The sequence below is a fragment of the Prenolepis imparis genome, unplaced genomic scaffold (genome assembly GCF_030444845.1).
Source record: "Prenolepis imparis isolate NDT839.2.m4 unplaced genomic scaffold, iyPreImpa1.0 SCAF_12, whole genome shotgun sequence".
NCBI lineage: Eukaryota > Metazoa > Arthropoda > Insecta > Hymenoptera > Formicidae > Prenolepis > Prenolepis imparis.
The window spans coordinates 9,516,768-9,532,012 of record NW_028141170.1 but is presented as its reverse complement, the minus strand read 5'-3'; the positions used below and the strand labels follow the sequence as shown (position 1 = coordinate 9,532,012).

The following is a 15,245-nucleotide window of genomic DNA, read 5'->3' as shown; positions in this document are numbered from 1 at the left end:
TAATGCAAAATGTATAATGCAATTTCATATTATCAACATTGCTTTTTGCATTATTACATCAATCATCTTTTGCATACTCAATGTTCCTATCTTTAAAAGAGGGAAATTATCAAATTGAAATATGTGCGATGAAAAAAAATCCTATTTCTACAGTTCTCTAATTCACATGATTTTTTCATACGATTTCCGTCTCGCAGATTTCTTTTCGTGCACGATGGTAGGAAATGACGTATATCGCGAGTGCATGTCGAATCATGCATCCTCGAAGCTCGAGGCGATCGAGACAAATCGTTTGTTCAGGCCGGGCCTGGTTCCTTTTTCTGTCTCCACAGCGGATTAAGAATTAAAGCTTCCGTGCTTGTAGTTACCTAACGATCGCGATTCATTATTCAAGCCCGTCCCTTTCCTTGGCTACCGCCGCCAATCATCATCGCAAATTCCCTGTGACGAGCGATCGCCCGTACATTTCCGCATTCCCCGTATCGGAAAGGCCATTTGCAATCTGTCGAAACCGAGATGTAATTGATCGCCGGCAAGAATGCTGTCCTCGTTCCGTAAGCGCATTGTGCGCGATATCAAGCACATACATTAAAACGAGAACATCTTTCATCAGTGGCCAAATTCGAGCTCTTTAAGAATTTTATAAGAAATTTCATAATAAATTTTATAATTAATTTTATAATTAATTTTATAATATAAATTTTATAATAAATTAAGTAAACTTTTTGATAGAGTGTTAACTGTTAACATAGGATAAGCGCGATAAACGTCACTATTAGTATAACAATTATTATTCTTATTTCAATCATGTTTTTTTGCAGGATTATTTTTTTGCAATAAAAAATGTAGAATAAATAGAAAATTTTTATGTGATTAACATGTGTCGCTTTTCTATCACCAATGCACACTCACAATTATTATCTATATATACACGTAGGTATTAAACTGTATCCATAAACTTGTTCCCAAATGATAAGATACTCTAATAAAAAGGACAATTGTCAAAGACACGCATAAAGTACGCTGGTTCTTGATTGTTACCGTTGTTTGCCAGACACCCTATGCCCTATCGACCTTGAATCGATTGCCGATTAAATTTCGGCATTCCTTATCACGCGTTAGTGAGAATGGCGACGTATGGATACGAGTATATATGTCCTATAAATTACGCGTTATACAGTCCATTCGAACGTGAGATAAAAATCGTTCCTTCTCTCTTGCCCTCATCTAATCCGAGCATCGCCGACCATCTTTGTCGCGTTCCTCTCGCTCCTCCGAACAACGAGGACTGTTTCCTCGCGGTTTATAGAGATTTTGGACGAAAGTGCCGAGTTTTATCGGCAGCGGAATATCACAGTCGAAACCCAAAGAGGAAGAGAGAAAGAAAGAAAGAAAGAAAGAGAGAGAAAGAAAGAAAGAGAGAGAGAGAGAGAGAGAGAGAGAATATAAAGTTCGTTCCTTGCGTCGTACGAGATCAACGAAAAGTGATCTCTATCTTGAGACTCAAGTCGACTAATCTCGCCAAAGCGTCTCTCTTTCTAAACGATATCTTTCTAGTTACGTTATGAATAGAGATGGGAAATTTAATTAAATATTGTCGGGGTTGATCGACATTGAAGGGACTTCTTAGCTATAGTTTGTACTTTGCATAATTCTAATTAACATCAAGAGAACGGCAATAGCATGTCGGGTACAGCAGCTTCTTATCTGATTTTTAGTTTTTGTAATTTTATCAGTTTCGACATTTTTTAAATTCTATTGAAATTAGAATTATTCAATTATTTAATATTTCTTCGTAAACACGTTACCAAACTAAAAGTACTTTTGTTAGGCTTGATTTACTTAAATCAGATAACCGTAATTATTATATAATTAACTAATAAAAATTACTTATATAGCATTATTTTTCTACAAATATAAAAATGCAGTGAGAAGCGTAAAAAAAAATCACACATTTCTAATTAAATATTTCTTCGATGTTTCGGAGTTTAAGGATTAAAACATCATTTTTTTCAAGTTGCAACTAATAAACTAATTAAGATGCTGCAAATCTGCCGACATAATTTCTTCGCAAAAACTTGGCGACTCGTCGAAAAAAATCAGAACGGTGGCGCCAAAAACGTCTTCATCTTTGGAGCGTAGTGCCGATAAAGGCGGGTAGATGATAGGGTTATAAAGTCCCGCCATATAGCTCGCGACTGCACGACTGGAATGGCTGATAGCCTCATCGGAGGCCTGTCCCCTGAACGAGAGTTCGTCGCGGAGGGTTAAAGGCGCAGGAAGCCTGACGCGCTGACGATCATAAAAGCATCCCTGCCAGCGCGATATCCCGGACAGCAGCTTCTCGAATTTGTCGACAAAAAAAATATTCTCTTTCCAGATATCCATCCTTCCCAAATATTCAAAAATCGGTCAAGCTTGAGATAAAAGCAATGCCGAGCTCGGATTTATATCGCGGAACTCATTTGTCATCGATTCATTTAGCGAGCTTATCGAGACCGGAAACACTAGCGTGACGAGACAGAAGGAGGCAGTTCGTAAAACTCTATTCTTCTATTTTGTTATACAGTCGTTCGCGGACTCTGCGGTATTCAGTCTACAACTACACATGCGGAATTTACACGCTGGATGAATATCGCCCGGTAGATATGTCGGTCCCATTTTTTTGCGGATTGATATTGAAAGGGATACGTGTTGTGTGGGTGGAAGCAGCAAATGCTGTGTGCGTCATGAAGGCGAGCTATTTCTTTCTGGCAGTAAAGAATACATCGTGTACATTTCCAGGTTATAAATTTTTGGATGTCAAAGTGCCCGATGCACACATGTCAGACAACCAAGTAAATTGGATATAGCAGCTGGATGATAAATATCTTGCAACTTTATGATTTTTATCAAAATCTATCGTAAAAAACTTAAAAAATTTTTAAAAATACTCGCGTAAATATATAAATATAGATGCAGAGAGACAGGATAGATATTCATTTTCTGTAAAAAAATTTCTAATATAATAAATATATAGAATACATATATTATAATAAATATTTTAATATAATAAATATTTATTAAATATTCTATATGTATTATATATTACATATATAATAAATATAATAAATATATTCGCGAATATCTTCTTTATATGTATATGTATTAAATGATATAAAATAATAATAGTAATAATAAGATACCATCGGAGGAAATAGATTCTACGATAATCCCTGTCTATTTAAAGGCTAACAATCCGCGACTGTTTTAGGACGGCGACTTAACGAAACGATAAAACGCCGCGGCACGAGTTTGCGAAAGTTCTTCGCGGTACTTCGCGTCAACTTCCGCCTGTCTCGTTCGCGGTATAACGGCCGTTTTGAAGAAGCCAGTTTTATTTATCGCGCCGTCTTCTACCGTGTGTGTCTTTCGTCTGAAAGTATCTTCCATCTTGCGTGGAGACCCGGGAGACGAAGACGGAAATTGTTATCGCCTCGCGACACTTTCGTATTAAGGTAGAAGCTTTCCGAAATTTTTCGGAAGAGAGAGAGAGGGGGAAAGAGACCCGACTCTTGTAACCGATTCAATTTGCCTAATGAAGAAGACAGGAGGGACGACGGGGAACTATAAAACGCGGGCTTCTATGATTCACTCTTCGAATTGATTTTTTCGTATACGCGATACTCCCGTATTCCCTTACACAAATGTCATGCGATGATACGAATTGCTTCTTCGCTGCGGATTTAGATAAAGACTACGGGGTATAACATCGAACATAATTTAAATCCTTCGTATAATTTATAAAAGAAGAGGGATACCTAAGCTGATTTATTCGACATGTATAAAATATATTTTAAATATTTTTAAACCTCTTTAAACGTGAAAGATTTCTCAATATTGAAGTTTCTTCTCTATTGTTCTATAATACGGAGAATCTTCAATGATCATGTCATTTTTTCATATTTTTATCGCACATATAAAAGAGATCAAATTGATTATTCAGCAACACAATCGATTCGAGACTTTATTTAATTCCTATCTACTGATGCGCGATTAAAGTTAATATCTTATTCTTTTTTATTGCAACTTTGTTATATAAATTATGTTATTCTATCTGTTTGCACAGAATTCTATACGTCACAACCTGTCGCTACACAGCAGGTTTATGCGGGTGCAAAACGAGGGTACCGGCAAGAGTTCCTGGTGGATGATCAACCGAGATGCCAAACCGGGCAAGTCCGCTCGTCGCAGGTAAGTTCGGATAGCTGATAATTTATCCCTTCTTTCGCGTTTTATCTCGACTATGAAGTTGAGAGTACCGTGCGTCATATTTATTCTACAGAGCCACCACGATGGAGAGCACCGGAAGTCTGGAGAAGCGACGCGGCCGATCGAAGAAGATCGCCGAAGCGCTAAGAAACGGCGGACTATTAGAACCCACGTCTAGTCCCAGCAGTAGCGTCGGTGAGGGTCTAGATTTGTTCCCGGACAGTCCCCTGCCCCCTGCCAGTGGATTCCAGCTTTCCTCTGACTTCCGGTACGTTTTATCACGGTCGGACTTTAATTTCGTTTAATCGAAAATTAAATATAAATGATCAATTTATAGACTATATATACGAAAATTTATATATATACTATTTTGATATATATTTTTTTAACCATGGCAGCTCAATGAATCTAGTAAAATCGGGATTAATAAAATAAATTTTTTTATTTTGCAAGAATTTCATGTATGCGAATATCAAAGGAAAATTCAGAATAGTGATTTTAATTATTTGGAGATATAAATACGATGAATATAGAAATTAGATATCACACACATCAAATGTATCATGTATGTATATATGTCATATATACACATATTATGAAAGAATTTATATTATATGGAGGATAGAAAAGATATCTCAGTTATCGGTACCGGGAACAATATACGGCTTAAAACAAAACGAAATATTTTTCTTATTCAAGTCCTCGCGCTTCGAGCAACGCCTCTTCCTGTGGCCGATTGAGTCCTATCCCGGCGGTTCTCGGGGAACCAGACTGGACGCCGACCTACGCGCCTTCTTACAGTCCGGAACAACAACTAGGTATATATTTAACACTAATCTCTCCTTTCTTTTCTTCCTATTCCTCTTGATACATTTTATCAAATTATTCTCACACAATATTACAAAATCCGTCTTTTAGAATATTAAAAGAGCGTTGCATGCGTATATATAAATCGCAAATTATATCATATATAAATAAAGCTCGATCACAACTTTAATCAAAATTAATTGGAAGATAATATAAACTTTTTATCGTCTATGCATCTGTGTGCGATATGCGATTGATACGTGGTAAATCGTGCTCGATAGCAGACACGATCCTAGCAGGCAACCTGGCAGAGACAATGAAACTGGAACCCTACCAAATCTATCAGACGTCACCGCCGGCCAGCCACCAGCAGCAAACCGGGCCGCCGCCGCCTTACTACGAAGCGCAATATCAGAGGAACAACGGCCTACGTACCCCATCGTCCGCATCCTATAGCTTGCCACCTACCCCGCAATCGGCCAATCAGCAGAGATGCCCGATCCACAATCTGCCGTGCGCCTGTCAGATGGTGAGTCCGAACGTTTTTGGCGGATTTTTCGCGCGTGAACGCCACAAAGGAGAACGTTGGCGTTTTTATATTGCGCACGTTCGGCCTGGCAGTGTTGCAAAATCAATAAGAATCGTGATACGTACGTTTTATACACATATACACACGTACGAGGAGTGCCTGTTTAGTGGTATAGTGTTCTATATCTGGTCACTTATGAGAGATATATAACGTTAACCAACGCGCGCGACAGCGAACGAAAGCGATTGATAAATATATCACGTCATTTTGTAGAACTTTAATTAAATGTGATATAATAGAGAGGCATTGTCGCGAAAGAATCGAGAAATCTTTTTTTTTTTTATGGACATTTAATACGTTATTTTTCACGACGCCACGTATTTTCGCAGGAATATTTTTGTTGTCTCGTGTGAAAAGATTCCCATTCGATGAAAGCTTATTTATATTTCATTATTGAAACTGGCTTAAAAAAGCATCATATGCTTATGAAATTGTATCGAAACGTATTTTCGATAACGATACAAACGCAAACATACTCGAGCCAAGCTCGGGGACAATCTATCTCTTGTAATTGAGCAATTTTCGAGATATTTTTACATTGTTTATTTCTTACTTATATACGAGTTAGTTATTTTATTGCTATAAAATATATACTCTTTGTATTTTATTTTTCGAAAAATTTAAAAATTTACACAGTAGCCCAAATAACGAAATATTTAATTTTTCGAGATTTATTTTGTAATAAATTATGACAGTTTTATATATAATATAGACGAATGGCAAAAACACGAATAGTATATTTTACGACGCAAATAGCTGCGTGAAAAAATATGTTTTATATCTCGTTTGTGAATTATTAATTATATATGTTTAACATATATGATCTATTTGTTTTTCACGTCCCTTTCTTTTCACAAATTTGAAAATTAGAACCTGAGCCCCGGAATGTCACCATCCGGCATGTCGCCATCGTATCAGCAGAGCGAGCCTAGCCCTACGACGCTCAGCAGCAGTCAGCAGCAGACGCTGCAATATATGATTCAAACGCAACAGCGTCAACAGCAACAACAGCAGCAGCAACAGCAGCAACCGCAGCATCAGCCGCAACATCAACCGCAGCATCAACCGCAGCATCGGCCGCAGCATCAGCCGCAGCATCAGCCGCAGCATCAACCGGCGCAGACTGGACCAGCCGGTCCCAGTCCGCCAAACACGCCGACACCCTGCCCCGCCACACCCAGCACCATGATGGGCCAGCTGATGGGCGCGCTCAATCAGACCGCCCTCCTCGACGACCTTAACATCCTTAACATCGAGACGATGCACGGCGGCTTCGACTGCAACGTCGAGGAGGTAAGTCTGATCATGCTGCGTCTGTTAGGTACTGATACCGGTGTTTCTAAGATATTTTCAGACTTTTTTTATTAAGATACCATTTTTCTCTTTCTTGCTAAGTAAAATAATTTTCGTGAGCCGTAAAATACAAATATAAATATGGAAAGCCAATTAGTTTTCCTTGTGTGATTTCTATGATATAAAATTCATATTTCGATCATTAATAATCTTATTATTCGAAAAATTGTTTCCCTAATCTATACAGTAAATATAATATAATTTTCCTAGAAATATTATGCTGTGTAAAAATATGTTAAGTAAAATAACTTTTGTGAATCATAACATATGTATAAATATAAATATGGAAAGCCAATTAGTTTTTCTTGATTCCTATTATTTGAAAAATTATTTTCCTTATCTATATAAATATTATATAATTTTAATATTTAATATATATAATTTTCCTAGAAATATATTATGTTGTGTAAAAATGTGCTAAGTAAAATAATTTTCGTAAGTCATAAAATATAAATATAGAAAGCCAATTAGTTTTCCGTGATTCTTATGATTTAAAATCCATACTTCGATCATTATTAATTTTCTTAATCAGAAGATTGTTTTTCTAATTTATATAATAAATATTATAATTTTCTTAGAAATATTATGCTGTATAAAAATTTGCTAAGTAAAATAATTTTTGTAAGTCATAAAATATAAATATTTATATGGAAAGCCAAGTAGTTTTTGTTGATGCTATACAATACTTTGATCATTATTAGTCTTCTTATTCGGAAAATTATTTTCCCCCCTAATCTATATAGTAAACATTATAATTTTCCTAGAAATATTATGCTATATAAAAATGTGCTTTATACGATAAACATTGCAAAAATTGATACAAAATTGATACACGGAAAATTAAATAAATAATTTGTAGTTTGAACTCTGCGAAAAAAATTTATCACCGAATGTATAAAATAAAGAAGGAAGGGGGAAAAAGCGAGCTTTCATAAAAAAAATATATATACACAGAGAGAATTTTCTTTTAAAATTTACCCTGAAAATCATGGTAATCGTGGGACAATATGGTATGGAAAGAATTTTATGAGAATTTCTCTGATTAATATTTACCACAAATTAATATTTACAATAAAAATAATAATATCTATCACAATAAAATATAAAATATGTTTGATTAATTTTACTATGCAGTTTATTAAAATTAATCAAACATGTTTTACATTTCATTGTGATAGATATTATTATTTTTATTGTGATAAATATTAATCAGAGAAATTCTCATAAAATTCTTTCCATATTGTCCTACGATTACCCATGATTTTCCGGGTAAATTCTAAGAGAAAATTCTCTCTGTGTACAAAGGCGCGATTCGACACGTGAATTGCAGGTAATCAAGCACGAGCTGTCGATGGGCGGCACGCTGGACTTCAATTTCCAGCAGGGGGTGATGGGCACCGTACAGGTGAGCGACGGCAACGTCGTCGGCCAGAACGGCGGCATCGTCTCCCAGAACGCGGGCGTCGTCGTCGGCACGACGGCCGGTAACGCGCCCACGGGCGTCTACGTCAGCACGAACGCGGCCACCCCTGCCGCGACCCCCTCGTGGGTTCACTAGCAGTTAACCCCCCTGCCCTCGACACCCCCGTCGTCCTTGCCGATGCCGCCGTTGTCCAACGGATCGCTGGATAACTTCCGCGGGACGACCGAAGGGCAGCTCATCGGTGAGTTCCTCGAGATTTCTTTAGACTTTCGTGTGTTAGACCGCCGATGAGATCCGGAAATTATCGTAATTGTTAAGACATGGCAAATGTATATGGATCGATTGAACCGCGGCAGTCCTTGGCTGCATTCTTCGGATTTCTTCGGCATCGAACCGGAAAAATATTTGTGCTTACTTGTTAGAAAAGTCATATATATATATATTAGATTTAAGTAGTTTAATTTACGAAGATTCCACATATGAAAAAATCCAGAGTTTCTAAATGTCATTCGTTGTTTATTTTTGCTTTATATGGGGCTAGTAATGAGAAGAGCTCATCATTACGTATTTAATAATTATTTCACGTTCGAGACCGAATATTCCACGAGAGTGATTGACAATTGCATAATTTACTCTATTTCTTTTTCGGACTTTACTATAAACGGAATAATAATCCCAATTAATTCCCACGCAATAATTTGATTCGAATGTATCACGTGTTGGGAATCATCGCCATTGTCTTGCGTTTGTAAAATATGTCACGATCTGCAAATCAATATGATGTACCCATCCTGATTAATCGTCCGAAAGTTCGTTCAGGAACGAAGAGAGGATTCTCTCACGCTCTCGCGTTTTTCGATCGCGAAACTACGAAGAGAGAAAGATATTCGGGACGGATGCAAAGAGGGACTGGCAGAGACGGAGAGGGGGAGGACGAGGAGAGGGCAGGTCATTGATTGCCCCCTCGTGCACGCAAAATAATATTTGCATACTCGTGTCATAACAGTGCTCAGCCGTATGGTATTTAATAAATCGCTTCGACGTTTTGTGCCTCCGTCCCCCTCGGACCCCCTCTCAGTCCTACCCCCTACCATCCCCGGGTCGGCGATTTCGTACGTGCCGACACATTCATATAGCGGCAATCCGTGTATCCGACGGTGTTTTGTGCGAAATCGCTATTGACTTGGACGCGATAACAATTACATCGCCGCGGGCCGCGAATTTTATGGAAAGCCTTAACACAATATTGCTGATCGCGATCACGGGAAAACAGTCGCATTTTGTTTGACGAAGAAGCGAAGCGGACAATTACGCGCATTTGCGGAAAAACACACTTGCGGCAGGTCTCGGTTTTTTCTCGCTAAGGTAAGGTTTGCGTTTAACGACTAGCCCATTTTTTTTCATCGTATATATACATGTATATATACATATATATATTTGCGCTCATTCAATGTAATTTTCATTATAGATATAAGAAAGAATCTAACTGCGAGCAGAGCGGATATTATATTTGTTTATTGATTTGTTTATTGATTTAATATAATTGGATTTAATATAATATATAATTTGGATAAGATATAAAATAGAAAGGTAGATTTATGTACAGAAGCTCGAAAAGCTCCTAGAAAATCAAGAGAGCGAAGAATGTACAGTAGTGTAAAAAAAATCTGGAAATTGTTTTGGAAATAAAATTGACAGTTATGGAAGGTATTGAAAAAAGTTGCACACCTGTGTCTTCAGTGTATATTTCACGTTTCAACGAGCGAAAATTATTTTTAAAAGCCAAGCAAAAAGCGCAATTTACAGGGGACTAGTCGACTATTTTACTCGATATACATATAGATATATACGAGATGCGATAATCTCCTCCACGTCATTTCCCAGAGTATTCATTTACGCGGAGTGCTTAAACATTCGCGTCGCTTTGCGGCGATGCGACCTTGGACGATTTATACACGAAATTACGTTGATAATCGCGTCCGGATAATGCGATCTGTCTCTTTGCTCTTGGTCGGCAGCGAGCTCTCTGCGCGTAAAGCTTATGTTAAAAATTTAAACGTTTTCACGTTCCTCTCTCTCTCTTTACGTCGGGGTTCTTTTTTTCACACTTTAGTCTCTCTCTTTCTCGATAGGGGCAGGGGAAAGCGGTGTAAAAATGTAACGTGATTTCTCGCGAAAAATCGCTTTTTGCTGTTAGTACTCTTTGCCGCAACACGACTAAAATAACTCCCACCCCGAGTTGCCAGAGCCTTTTAATCTTTAGCGCACGCACAAGTGCGGCGTGTAATTACAGCTTTATCCTACCATCTCGTCGTCGTCGCACTAATGGAAATAAAAATGCATATACGAATGCACGGATAAACGTTCGACGATATTAATCATCTGCTAGTAATCGCGTTCTAGCGTGTATTTTCCGGCGTCCAGTCGCAACTGGACGGCTGGGATGTTGCTGACTTCCTCTCTCTCTCGATCCGTCGCGGTTGCGTGATCGCCGCAATAATGTTTTTTCTCTCTCTCGAGTGTTGCAAAAAGAAATGTCGAGAATGAAGTGTAATCGTCCACCGATTCATTCGCCAGCCTGTGCAATGATTCGCAAACTAATTGCCGCGATATTACGCTCATCTCTTTTTGACAGCAGGATAAAAAATAAATAACAAATGGGAGATCGAATAATTAAGAGAGTTTCGATATTGATAAAGAGTAAAAATCAAATAAAAAATTAATCAAGGGAAAATTAACTTGATAAAAATTAGAAAAAAAAAATATATATATATATGTAAGTCGAAGTAAAAATTTCGCTTTAAATTAAACGTAAACGCATTTTCCCTCGCTCGATCGATACTCGAATGACGCTGATCTCGATTTTTCGCGAGTCTCCTTGATCTCACCTTCATCATCGAGCGAAAGCAAAGCGCAAAGCGGCAGACACGGGAGGGAAAAAAATGACGCGAGCGTTTGGCCGCGCGAGCGACTCATTTTTTTTCCTTCCGGGGAAGCCTCTTTTGGCGATTGCACTCACATGGCAGCCTACTTTGTTGTCCCTACGAGCGCGGATATTATTTACACGGCGGAATATCGGCCCGAGAGAGATATTAGCTTCTAGAAAAATATTTTTCAGAGTGGCGAACGCGCGCGAGCAGCGAAAAAATACCGCCCCCGGGCTTACGCCCCGGTATATTAACGCTTCCGGCGGCCGTTCCAGTAGTTTGTTGTGCGTATGAAACTGGTATGTGCACGTCGATCTCCGTTAGTTCGCGGAAGGGGGGAGGGGGTAGGAAAATCGATGTCTTTTTGTTTCCTGTCCCCTTCTTTCCCCCCGCGATCTCTCTCGCTCTTTTTTTTCGTCCAGACTGCATATCCATTTACCGTCTGGTGAAAAGGGCATAAATTCGAGCGTCTGGATAAAACCGATACTCGGCGGCGAAGCGGAGCCGGAGCGGAGAAACGCGACGCGTAAGAAACGCGCTCCGAGGCACGAACGTTTCAACGCGGCAGCGCGAAACGTCGTGACGGTGACGGGAAAAATTCCGCGGTAATTCTTCCGCGGTACAATCGGGGGAAAAAAATTCCCCTCTCCCTGCGCTTGCTGCTGCTTCGTGAAAATATTTTCAATCATTTTTAACGGGGCGAAAATTTTCTCCATCCAAGCTTAGGTGGAGTAACCAGGTAATTAAATGACGCGCCAGGTAACCAAAATTGATTTATCGAAGCCCGAAATACGATATAATAGACACCTTATCCGAAAAATCAGCTGATCATGTTTAATCGCAAAAACCAGAATAAAAGGGGAATAATTTTCCATTCTACTTTCTCTCTCCGGGCAACGAGATAACGAGAGACAGAGAGAGAGAGAGATGAGAAGGTTGATAATCCGGGGGATTGCTCCGTTTTATCGAGCACGACGATAAAGGAACGAGCGTCGAAGTCCGGCTTTATCCCGCCGTCGCTCTGTAAAACTACTCGCGAGAGTAGAGTCTCGGCCACGGAGCGAAAACGGCGAAACTATGAGAAGCGTCCCTCATTAAATGGGAGCACGCTCGGCGAAACTTTTGTCGTCCGAAATAACAATGGAGTCTCTCGAGCGCCAGATTATTTCGAGATCACACGGTACATGACTCTAATTGAACGACTTCCGGTCGGCGTCGCGCTAATGGAGAACAGATTTTCAGATTTTCCGTGCCCGTCCGTAACTCGCGGTCGAAACTCGCTTGTCCCCGATCGGTTCCCTTTCTCGCGAAAACTTCCAAGTTAAAATAAAAAGTATCAAGAAAGAAGAGAGCGAGAGAGAGAGACAAGCAGGAAAAGAATAGAAACAAAGAGGGTGAATAGGGGGCAGACTAAGATGCTACAATAGATCGAGGTGGAGAACATGTAGGTTGCGGGGGGGGAGGGAGGGTGGATTTTCGTTCGCCTGACAAGGTTGGGTGGGGCAAGAAGTCTCTCTTCCTCTTCTGCCTCTTTCTCTTCTTTCCTCCACCAACTTTATAATTCTTGCGACGCTTTTGGGGAATGAGATTGTCGGCAGCGGGGGCGACTAAGGGGGTGACTGGGCTTTAAGGTAGTCCGCTGGCGCCAGTGACGTCTGCCGAATAGCTGCTGACTCCTAGATTCCTGCAGTTTCGGCTAAGTGGTTCCCTTTTGCCCCACTTGAGCGTCTGTGAACGCACACCTTCACCCTCTCCCCTTCTTTCCCCCCTTATCACCGGACCGCGTCTATCGATAACAAGAGTTGAGTCGATTTTTCATCGATCGCGGAAAAGCAGCATGACTAGGGCGACGAACAAGTCGATATTTTCTGCCAAAAAGTTTTTGCCCTCGTAGGTCAAGGTTTAGACATTCGCACGCGAGGGAGGGATTTGCTCTCCTTACTCGCGAATAGGAAAAATTTTCAACTATTTAAAGTAGAATTTCAAAAATGATGAATATTAAACTCTATGAATTGTTTCATCTGCTCTAAGAAGAGCCTATTTTATTATAATTTCCTAAATATAACGAAAATATGAAGAAAAGTTTCTTAAACATTTTCTTTTCTGTAATATTTTAACTATCTTTAACTATTTTATGTATATATCCTAGGTAATAATTAAGAAGATGCTATCAGAGCAACTCGCAAAAGCTTTAGCAGCAATCAATTTTGGATTCTAATGTTCGATATATTTTTATATACCCAATAATATGGAAAGTTATTAAAAAGAGAAAAGAAAAGCTATAATTGACCTTTAATTTGCGAAATTGTATGATCGATTATTAATAAAAATGAGTTACATTAAAACTAGTTTGATACAGATAACTAAATTTATAAAGTATTAGATAGAATGTATATATCAGATATGATTAGCAACGAACAAAATGCTTAATCTTCATTTAAATGGTTAGCGACACTGCTGCAATCTTGATGAATCGATAGCGACAAGAGAGACGTGCCACACGTGTCAAAATTTAATTACATTTTGCAGATGATGACTGACGTAATTGGACGCCGAACGGTTGGTTTATTAAAGTTTCGAGTACTGCTGGATCATCGCCAATCTTACATTAGTAAGCAAAAGAATTCCAGTCATTTAATCCTCAACTTAGCCCGTTGAAGTCTCATGTTCAAGGCCATTTTATTATGTAATTAATCAAAACAAACTATTATATGATAGTATAAAAAAATTGAAGTTGAAATAATTTTTTATTATTATTGGATAATTTAGAAATTAATAATTATGTTTTAAAAAAATGATATAATTGATTGGAAAATTTTAATGAAAATACGTAATTATTTTTTTACCACAATAATAATAATAATAAACGCACTTTTTTTATTTTCAAGTTATTACTTGTGCGTGTACAAGTATGTATGAATAGTGACTTAAGAGAGTCAAAGGATTCTAAACATTTTTAAAACCCGTTTGACCTCGGTACTTTATGTTGGATAAAGTTAAATGCATCCAAGTGTATTCCCCGGTGGAACGTACGAGTCGACGTCACTCTCGATGAGAAGGGCTCGAGTTTTTTTTTTCTGGGTCAAGGCTCAACCCTTTTGTGCTATCCTGCAGTCTCGGAACACGTGTCTTAAAAAATGGTTAATTGAAGAGGCGTATCATATTGAGCGCTCATTTTCCATCAGAGAGCTTAGAGAGAGAGAGAGAGAGAGAGAGAGAGAGAGAGAGAGAGAAAGAGAGAAAGAGAGAGATCGCTGTATAAACTTATTCTAGATAAAATATTCGTGTAAAAAAAAAACTTGTAAATAATTAAATAATATATATATAGGATTATGCTTTTTTTTGTTTTAATTTATATACTATCATCTCTCTCAAGCTGATTTTTTTTAGAGAATAAAATCATATCTCGATATATTACGATGTGTGTAAAAGAAAGACTGCAATTTAACGCTCGTATCGTTGACCTTGGACGCAGTTTTCTTAGATAAGTACTTTAGTGACTATAGACGGCTCGTCGTTAACGATTGTTATTATAAACTCGTGCGGAGGGATAACATTACGCGGTAGTACGACATTGCTCTCGGTTACGGCCAATTAATCTCCTCTGACCCAGAAAGGATTTGAACTATTCGTTTAGAATGGCCAATGTTACCGGGAAAAATCGCCGGGGTGGGCAACGGGTGGTAGGTTGTAGGCCGCGCGCAAAATCGCCGTTAGTGTCACCGGGATGAATATAAAAGTAGCGACGATACGTCTGGTCGACTGCGAAATTTAAGATGAATCGGTATGTTCTTGGCCGGCGTTCCACTTTCGGAAAGTTTCGTTTATTCGTTCTCTTTCGGAAGGACAAATGTAGTTTTGAATGCAATTGGATAGCGCCCCCGCTCGAGTATTT

General features: G+C 38.7%; 1 protein-coding gene and 1 long non-coding RNA gene across 2 annotated transcripts in view; both read left to right on the top strand.

Annotated features, from left to right (window-relative positions):
• Foxo (forkhead box, sub-group O) overlaps positions 1-10,142 on the top strand; it is a 120,384-nt gene extending 110,242 nt beyond the window's left edge. Inside the window, exons 2-7 of the mRNA XM_083051090.1 lie at positions 4,109-4,233; positions 4,325-4,519; positions 4,951-5,069; positions 5,340-5,587; positions 6,518-6,940; positions 8,331-10,142. Coding sequence (XP_082907216.1) covers positions 4,109-4,233; positions 4,325-4,519; positions 4,951-5,069; positions 5,340-5,587; positions 6,518-6,940; positions 8,331-8,558 — 1,338 coding nt within the window. The 3' untranslated portion in view covers positions 8,559-10,142. The remainder of the gene's footprint in view (positions 1-4,108; positions 4,234-4,324; positions 4,520-4,950; positions 5,070-5,339; positions 5,588-6,517; positions 6,941-8,330) is intronic.
• LOC145943524 (uncharacterized) overlaps positions 8,658-15,245 on the top strand; it is a 49,240-nt gene continuing 42,652 nt past the window's right edge. Inside the window, exons 1-2 of the long non-coding RNA XR_014426531.1 lie at positions 8,658-8,664; positions 13,880-13,961. This is a non-coding gene — a long non-coding RNA (uncharacterized LOC145943524). The remainder of the gene's footprint in view (positions 8,665-13,879; positions 13,962-15,245) is intronic.